General features: G+C 43.5%; 1 protein-coding gene across 2 annotated transcripts; it reads right to left on the bottom strand.

Annotated features, from left to right (window-relative positions):
- Positions 1-1,631: 1,631 nt before the first annotated feature.
- Positions 1,632-8,910, bottom strand: cdk7 (cyclin-dependent kinase 7). Of its 2 annotated transcripts, XM_038975415.1 has the most exons (12): positions 8,815-8,910; positions 8,363-8,422; positions 7,166-7,199; positions 6,855-6,922; positions 6,505-6,573; positions 4,613-4,723; positions 3,961-4,079; positions 3,759-3,858; positions 3,341-3,427; positions 3,049-3,198; positions 2,717-2,861; positions 1,632-2,091 (listed from the first exon to the last, which is right to left on the bottom strand). In XM_038975415.1, the coding sequence occupies exons 1-12, from the start codon at positions 8,878-8,880 to the stop codon at positions 2,063-2,065; spliced, it is 1,038 nt and encodes a 345-aa protein (XP_038831343.1). In that variant the 5' UTR covers positions 8,881-8,910; the 3' UTR covers positions 1,632-2,062. The 2 variants fall into 2 exon arrangements, with proteins under 2 accessions (XP_038831343.1, XP_038831403.1); XM_038975475.1 differs by lacking the exons at positions 8,363-8,422; positions 8,815-8,910 and adding an exon at positions 7,758-7,885.
- Positions 8,911-9,118: the final 208 nt, after the last annotated feature.

The raw sequence follows: 9,118 nt of genomic DNA, 5'->3' as shown, positions 1-9,118 counted from the left end.
ACACACACAATGGGCAAGTTTGTTTTGCATGGCTCGGTGCCCCAAGGTGGGCAGGGCTTGCTCATTTCATGCCATTCTATTGGTCCTAAAGTGAAATCTCTACCCACCCGGGGAACCGGGCTATGCAAAATGAACTTGCACACTGTCAAAATCTAATCAAACCCTGTCGACGGTATCCATTTTTCTGTCCACACACACACATTTATTTGCGAGATTCTCCTTCTGGTTGGGTTTTCATTGTAGACTAAACTGTGTATATAAACTGTGTATTTTTAGTTTTCCATTATATACACATGTTGGGCGTTTAGGCCTGGCTCGCAGTCAGCGTTCCAATTCTTCCCAAAGGTGTTCGATTGGGTTGAGGTCAGGGCTCTGTGCAGCCCAGTTAAGTTCTTCCACTTATACCTTGCTTTATGTATATACCTTGCTTTGTGCACAGCGGCATTGTCATGGTGAAACAGGAAAGGGCCTTCCACAAACTGTTGCCACAAAGTTAGAAGCACAGAATTGTCTAGAATGTCATTGTAGGCTGAAGTGTTAAGCTTTCCCTTCCCTGGAACTAAAGAGCCCGAACCATGAAAAACAGCCTCAGACCATTATTCCTCTTCCACCAAACTTTACAGTTGGCACTATGGTAGCGTTCTCCTGGCATCCGCAAAACCCAGATTAGTCTGTCGGACTGCCAGATGGTGAAGCGTGACTTACCACTCCAGAGAACGCGGTTCCACTGCTCCAGAGTCCAATGGCGGCAAGCTTTACACCGTTCCAGCCGACGCTTGGCATTGCGCATGGTGATCTTAGGCTTGTATGCGGCTGCTGGCCATGGAAACCTATTTCATGAAGCTCCTGACAATCAGGTCTTGTGCTGACATTGCTTCCAGAGGCCGTTTGAAACTCGGTAGTGAGTGTTACAACCAAGGACAGATGACTTTTACGCGCTTCAGCAATCGGCAGTTCCATTCTGTTAGCTTGTGTGGCCTACCACTTCACAGCTGAGCTGTTGTTGCTCCTAGGCGTTTCCACTTCACAATAACAGCACTTACAGTTGACCAGGGCAGAAATGTGACAAACTGACTTGTTGGAAAGGTGGCATCCTGACGTTGCCAAGTTGAAAGTCACTGAGCTCTTCAGTAAGGCCATTCTACTGCCAATGTTTGTCTGTGCGCAAAATTTTATACCTTTCACAGGTTTGGCTGAAATAGCCAAATCCACTCATTTGGAGGGCTGTCCACATACATAGTGTTATATACTTTAGTGTTTCTTTGCTTTCCTCACCTCTCGCACGTACAGCAAGAAAAGGTTTATTCTTTATACATTTATCAGGTTTCAGAGTCACTGTTTATGTAGTGGGTGGATGGAAGTGTAATCATTCAGAGCAGTAAGGGCACCTCCATGTGGGGTGAATGCCAACACAAACCAGAGAGTGGGAAAGGTGACATGAGGATTCCCAAACACAAGTTCCATGTTTTATATTCCACACAAATGTTACACTAACAATTTTCATAAAATTCATGGAAAAAAAATGTTATCAAATGTGATACTTCATAATAGCTTTCTTTGTGACGCGAGTTGGGTAAGAGTTGAGGTGTCACGTTATTTCAGAGGTGTCAAGCAAATGAACAAGAGCATCATCTCAGACAGAATTATTTATTATCCTACATCACTTACACACAAAAAAGAAACAAATAAAACTAAATCGATGAAATGAATCATAACGAAAAGCACGTCTTGCTGTTTTTTTCCTCGACCACATAAATAGTTCTACTGTAGCAGGCTCTTACAGAGCTCAGAAATCATTGTTGCAATGAAGAATATTCAGAACCACTGTTCTAGACCACACTGGAGGTCTTCACAGCTGGACCATTAGACCACAATGGGCCACACTGGAGGTAGAAGTACTTGCCCCTTAACCACTGATCTAGGATCAGATTATCTAACACCAAATGAAGAAAGAAAAATGACCCTGGACCACTGGTTAGGGGCAACTTCTATCGAGTCCAATGAACCACACTAAGTTCAACAGCAGGAGTGGTCATGTTGCTCCACTGAATCAAACCTCCCCTCACAGTATCAGTTTCTTCTTTATGGTGCCTGAAAAGGAAAAACAACCATTGCTTTAATGAACATATAGACTCACCATCTGCTAACAACTAAATTCAGATTTCGGCACCCAGAGCCTCTTTTTAAATAAAGCTCAGCTCAGAGTATTATAATATACAGCCCAGTCGACCATAATAGTTCCCAAACCACTGCTTGGAACCTCCCAGTAACACGGTTTCTGTTGCAGTAAAATGTACTGCCACCACCCTTTCAACTGTGTGTGTTCTAGTCCTGGGTTGCTATAGCAGTCATTTTTACCGCTGACACCCTTTTAATAACTGGGCTCGGAATCTAAATGGGATTCCAGGTCTATGCAAGTAACAACATGTTGCTCTGACAGTGTGAGATTATGTGTTTTTCATTTAATTTAATTGGTCACAGTAGAAAAATATGTATGCATTCTTTGAATGGGAGGGCTGCTTTCTGGCCCCAACAAATCTGGAAACCAGTCCTTGACTCCACTGTACAATCAAACCATCAGTTTAAATCAGCAAGCAGAATAATATTTCCCAATGTGATTAATACCATGGTCAAACACAACCATGTACGATGGAACAATGATGCCTGTGCTATTGACTCCAATGGTGAGGGGGGGGGGGTGTGTGGTGTTATTTACTCGTCTCCAGTCCGTCTCGTTTCCTCTTGATTCCGATGGTGAGGTTCTCCTTCTCTTTGAGAGCCTCTGCTGATGAGTTGGGCCGGGGCAGCTGGTGCCCGGGGGTCGGACCTGGTCTGTTACTGAAGTACCTCATCTTTAGAGCCTGGAGACAGGGTGGAGGGGGGGCTTTAGAGCTAGGAGAAACAGCAATGAATATACACAGAGAGAAGCTGAACTAAGGCTGCATCACAAATGGCACCCTACTCCCCATAGGGCTCTGGTCAAAAACAAAAGTAGTGCACTATATAGGGAATAGGATGCCATTAGGGGTGCATAGCACACCTACATACCTGTGTAGCTGTAAGGCGCGTGGAAGGGTTGAAGGTGAATAGACCCTGTAGTAGTTCTAAGAGGTCGTCTCCTGCAGCACTGAAGATGTGTTCCAGAGGAGTACCAGGAAACAACTTAAACGACACATAGTCAGGTAGACTACTCATCCCCTAGAGATGGCGAGAGAGACAGAAACATGAAGGCATTATTTAAATCCACAATTTAATGTTGAGGAACCAGGTATTTTAAAGCAGATGCTTTGTGTTAAAATAACCACACCTGCAGACACAGAAAACGCAGACGAGTACTCACAGGCCAGGTGTCATCTGTAGGAGTCCCCAGAGCTTCAAAGATCTTACTCAGCTGGTCCAGATCGGAGTCTCCAGCTAGGAAGGGTAACTGGAGAGAGACAGAGGGTGTTACACCGCAAACATGCAGTGAGCATGGGCTCAGTCCCAAATGGCAACATATTGCTACGGGTCCTGGAAAAAAGTAGTGCACCATATAGGGAATAGGGTCCCGTTTGGGACACAGACTTAGTGTGTACAGAAAGATATGTGTCTGACAATACAGTTCTCGAACCTTAATGCTCAGTCTAGATCAAAAAGTCACCATGAGACAAGACAATTTCGGAATTTCGATTAATCTGAGCTGTCTAGTTTCACAGCATTTTTGTCTCTTCTCAATGTTTAAATTGGACTGAGGTTATGTGGTGTGTGAGTGTGTGTACCCTTAAGAGGAGCTCTGCAAGGATGCAGCCCACAGCCCACATGTCGACGCCCACCCCATACATCCTGGCACCGAACAACAACTCTGGAGAACGATACCACCTGAGAGCGCAAAAATTGCATCACAAACACAGTGCATTTTTTTTAATTTTTTTAAACAAAATGGACAAAGGCTTTGAAAAGGAGTTTGAGAGTGACACCTACCTGGTAACTACCTGGTGAGTGTAGACTCTGTTAGGGCTGCCGAAGGCTTTAGCCAAACCAAAATCAGCCAGCTTCAACACACCATTCTCATCTAGCAGCAGGTTATTGGGCTTCAGATCCTACACACAGACACAGTATTTTACTAATGGAGCAAATATAACTTCTCCTTTGCCAAGATAATCCATCCACCTGACAGGTGTGGCATATCAAGAAGCTGATTAAGCAAAATGAACATTACACAGGTGCACCTTGTGCGGAGGGCAATAAAAGGCCACTAAAATGTGCAGTTTTGTCACACAACACAATGCCACATATGTCTCTAGTTTTGAGGGAGCGTGTAACTGGCATGCTGACTGCAGGAATGCCCACCAGAGCTGTTGCCAGAGAATTGAATGTTAATTTCTCTACCATAAGTCCACTCCAACGTCATTTCAGAGAATTTGGCAGTACATCCAACCGGCCTCACAACCGCAACCCATGTGTTACCACACCCCCCAGTATTTTTGTTCAGTATATGTATATATTTTGGGGTTTTACAGTTACAAACAGATTCTGAAGTTCAGTCTACTGCCCCTAACATTACCTCACACAGGCACCTATGAGAAGGTGTGTATTGTATGAGCATGCTTTGAGAAGGTGTGTGTTAACCTACCCTGTGCAGAACCCAGTGGTGGTGCATGTACTCTAGGCCCTGTAGAGTCATCACTATGAAGGCTTTGATGTTGGCTGGAGTCAGAACCAGACTGGTATCTTTGATGATCACCTAGAACACAGGAAAGGGAGTTAGACCAGGGATGTCAGTCTCAATAGTCTACAAACCCCTTTAACTCCACAGCTTCAGGTTCACAGACAACAGAACACCTCTCGGGAAAGCACAAGCTGATCTGACAGATGTCCGAAAATCATTTCAGCACAACATCTCTATACGTAGAAAGGCTATCAAATCCTCATATGTCAGACCTCTGTGTGCTTTCTGTCTGTCTATGATCTGATAATGATCATCTTGAGAGCTGAGGGGAGAGGGGTATTATGGCTCTTAGGTGGTCTGTTTTCCTGCTCTCTACCTGAGTTTGAGGTACTGGCAGTGAAACTGGACACTCATCTGAAGCAATCGGGCAGCCACAGACTCCCATAAATACAGAGTAAATAAGAGGTGGCGAGAGCAACGGGGATGGGCTGAGAGAGAGAGATTTGTCCCCCAGGGCCAGAGCTGGCCCTATAGACCTCCTCAGAGAGAAATAGAAACCAACTAATACCATAGCTCTCAGGCTGCTCCCTCTCTCTGGTTCTCTCTGGGCAGTCTTTGATGTTCAGTTTGACTGAACCCATCTGTGCCTCAGGGAGGACATACCAGAGAGCTCTCAGAATGAATAGAGTACTAGTCTGTAAAGGGAGCCTCTCGCATATTCAAAAGGATCTTCAGACCGAGTATTAACCCATGAGTCCCAAGTACTGCCTTCTCTCTCTGGAGAGAAATGGAGTATCCCTGTAGTCGCCTTTAGGGTCCAAATCCACTTTTAGAATACAGCTGTGAATGACAGCATTTACAACTCCAGTTTCCTGGACACAGATTCATCCTAGGCATGAGCTAGGTTTCCATTCAATTGGCAACAGATTTTCATGCTAATATTTTAAAAACCGCATAAAGAAAACACACGCATTTTCCAACCAGTGGTGGGTTTCCACCAAACTGTCTTGCTGCGGATAAAAATCCGTGTGTGATGACATTCTGCACGCAAAATTTACTTTTTCATGTTTATGTTTTCATGTACCGAATATAAATGTAAAGTTCAATGTGTTTCAATCGCATTTTCAACTCCAACGATAGTTTTGTCACAAAAACTGTTGCGTTAAATAGAAAATGTGCCTACTCTGGTCTTGGGACGTGCACACTAGCTAAAAGCTCACAGATACAGTGTGGGTAGGCTATGCGGGTAGACTAGTCTACATGATGATATTATTATGGATAAAAGTGAGAATATTTGTATTTGTCAAAAAGGCAGTCAAGCATCGATCATCATGTCACCAGAATAAGACCCTAGATATTTATTGGAAAGGAGCATCAAGCTCATCACCGTGCACTTTCACCCCCTGTGAAGTTCCTCATAATTTATTTCATCTGTAATAAACTGCATGGTTTTTCCAAATCCTTGTGGGAGGACCACACACACCATATCATCGCGAGACTCCAAGTTTACTTTGATATGATGGTTATTACATCAACATTTGCCCATAAAGGCCATTTCTCACATAATGAATTTTACCGACACAAAAAGATCTCACCATGTCGAAAAAACGAATGATCTGTCTGCATTTAGAAAACTGTACAGTAACGTCCTGTTTCCTTCACAGCTGGCGTATTTTTATTTATTTTATATGGTGTGATTTCAATCGCATAAAATCTGTGGAAGGAAACGTGCTAATGGACTAAAAAGCTATTTCAGTGGAGATTCTCCATTAAGCAAGCTGTTTAGTACAGGACTAGGCTTAATCTGTGTCCAGGAAACCGGCCCAATATGAACAGAACATAAAGCTCAGTCTCACCTCCAGATCTGTCTCCATGTAGTCAAACACCAAGCTGATGTTAGATTTGTGCCCGAATGCATCAAGCAGCTGAGAAACAGAGATATGGACACACGGTGATGTAAATGTAGTGATATACTGTACATGATATTGTGCTTACTTTGAGAACATTACACAATTTCACAGTAAAGGTGATGGTGAGCAATTAAGATAGTTTAGAAAGGATGCTTTGGTTATGGATTAATATCCAAATAAGCTCTAAATGATCATAAATACAACTGATGATGAAACTGATTCAGCGCTCTACCAGGAAAGCATTAATATTACTACTGACAGTTTCCATTAAAACAGTAGTTTAGTTCGATTCTTACCCCAATAATGTTTGGGTGACTTAACTCCTGCAGTAGTTTAATCTCTCGTAGGGCTGTCCTGTTGATGCCTGAGAGATACATGATCAACAAACATGAGACAAATATTCTGAATCAAACTTCATGGGGTGATTTCCCAGACAAAGATTAAGCCTAATCCTTGACTTGAAAAACAGTTTAATGGAGATTCTCCACTGAGTTAGCTTTTTAGTCCAGGAGTAACTTAATCTGTATCAAGGAAACCACCCCATACATAAGGTTGAACCTAAACCACTCTGAAGCTCCTGTGCTGGGGTGAGTGGACACACACTCACCATCTTTAGCCTCTGTTCTGTGTCCAACTTTGATCTGTCAGGAGAAACAGCACACACTATTAATAGTGTACATTATAATCAAAATCAAACCACCATGGTTTTAAAGTGTGGATATGAAATCAAGTTTCATTATGAATAAAATGGCATGGTGTAATCCTGGTCGTAGCCCATTTGCATATTGTCTGTCCTTAGCATCCTGTTCTCCCGTCTCCAGCCCCCAGATTATACCCTACAAGGCCTACACAAAAACCTTATGCATTATAAATTGCTGCTGCTGGCAATGTACTTTGGAATATTCTAAACTGGGCAAAAGCCAGTCCTCCTCCACGACCGGGAAAATGGAAGCCATATGTAGGAGTGTCAATTTGTTGATAAGCGAACAGAGAAGTGTTATCCTCTCCTCGACCACCTCCTCCTGCCCAAGGAAGCACGCGTGTATCCTATCGGGGAAGTGTTTTGAAATGTCACACCCCCTTTGAATCAGGGGTGTGCTCAGTACGACAGAACGGTGTGCAACGTTGAATTTAACGGAAACGGTATTGAACAACCAGTTGAAAAATGTTATGATTATGGTGGCAGAGAGGGCGATTACCGTATGGTGTTCTGGATCTGGAACCCCACCCTGTGCAACTAGGTCCTGGACTTCCTGACAGCCCAGCTCCAGGTGGTGAAGATAGGCACAACACCTCTGCCACGCTGATCCGCAACATGGGGGTCCCACAGGGCTATATGCTCAGTCCCCTCCTGTACTCCCTGTTCACCCATGGTTGCATGGCAACGCACATCTCCAACTCAATCATCAAGTTTGCTGATGACACAACAGTGGTAGGCCTGAGTACCAACAACGACGAGACAGAATACAGGGAGGTGGAGAGCCATGGCGGAGAAATGCCAGGAAAATAACCTCTCCCTCAACAAAACGAAGAAGCTGAACGTGGACTTCAGGAGACAGGCAGAGAGAGTACGCCCCCATCCACAGGGCCAGAGTGGAGAGGGTGAAAAGCTTCCACAGCATGCACATCACTGACGACGTGAAATGGTCCATTCACAGACAGACTCTAAGACTCTCACGAAATGCTATAGATGCACCATTGAGACCATCCTGTTAGACAAAACCAAATTAGGTCTCATTTTCCCCTCTTTAAGGATGCATTTTGTTGATCCTGAACCATTCATCCCAGATCTTAGGGATTTTACCTTCTTGATGGCAACTATTGTGTCGTTGGTCTTGTCCCTGGCTTTGTAAACAGTGGCAAACTGTGGGAAGGCAGGAAGAACAACATTCGTTGATAAGTAAAACAGAGTGAAACTAACGTTACAATCAACCTCAAAAGTGACAAGCAGATAAATGTAGCTTGCTAGTCAACAAACACAGCTTACGTTAGCGTAGTTAACTAATTCAAGTTATCAATCAGACGGCTTTTTAATTGTTGTAATTTTGAAGCTGTTGCCTTTGCAGAAACCGGCAACGTATCACAACTCATGCCATGGCTAGCTCATTGTGCTGCTTGCTAGCTAGGATAGTATAACGTAGCAGGTAGCAATCGAGCTTTAGTTTTCTCTGAATCTATAAAGCGCTAAGGTTAATCTAAACAAAGCGACTCATAAGCAAAACACTACTTTGGCAAGATAATACTGTTTATCATTACCTGACCCTCTCCCAGAAAATCTAGTTTTTCATATCTTTTTGCTCGGGACTTTACATCAAGCGCCATGATCGTAATTTCAAACGGCAAATTCTCCAACTTCCGTCTTTGTTAAAGGTCCATAAGTATTTCCGGGTGAAACGATCATCGTTTTGAGTGTTGATTTTTGACCAACAGCGTCATCTGTTGGTTACTATTAACCTGAAGACTGATATCGACGTGATTATATGATCTAACCCCCTAAACAAATAGTAACGATAGGTGTGTAGATATTCTATCTCCTTTTGTCAAAAAGAGAAACGCACTT

The sequence above is a fragment of the Salvelinus namaycush genome, chromosome 1, assembly GCF_016432855.1.
Source record: "Salvelinus namaycush isolate Seneca chromosome 1, SaNama_1.0, whole genome shotgun sequence".
NCBI classification, from domain to species: Eukaryota; Metazoa; Chordata; class Actinopteri; order Salmoniformes; family Salmonidae; genus Salvelinus; species Salvelinus namaycush.
Note: the sequence above shows the minus strand (reverse complement) of the source record. Positions and strands in the feature narration are given on the sequence as shown.

Coding starts and splice junctions, on each gene's coding strand:
- cdk7 (XM_038975415.1), bottom strand. CDS start 8,880: ATGGCGCTTGATGTAAAGTCCCGAGCAAAAAGATATGAAAAACTAGAT. Junction 4,080..4,612: donor ACCACTGGGTTCTGCACAGG/GTAGGTTAACAC, acceptor GTCTGTGTGTAG/GATCTGAAGCCCAATAACCT. Junction 2,862..3,048: donor CGCGCCTTACAGCTACACAG/GTATGTAGGTGT, acceptor CCCTGTCTCCAG/GCTCTAAAGATGAGGTACTT.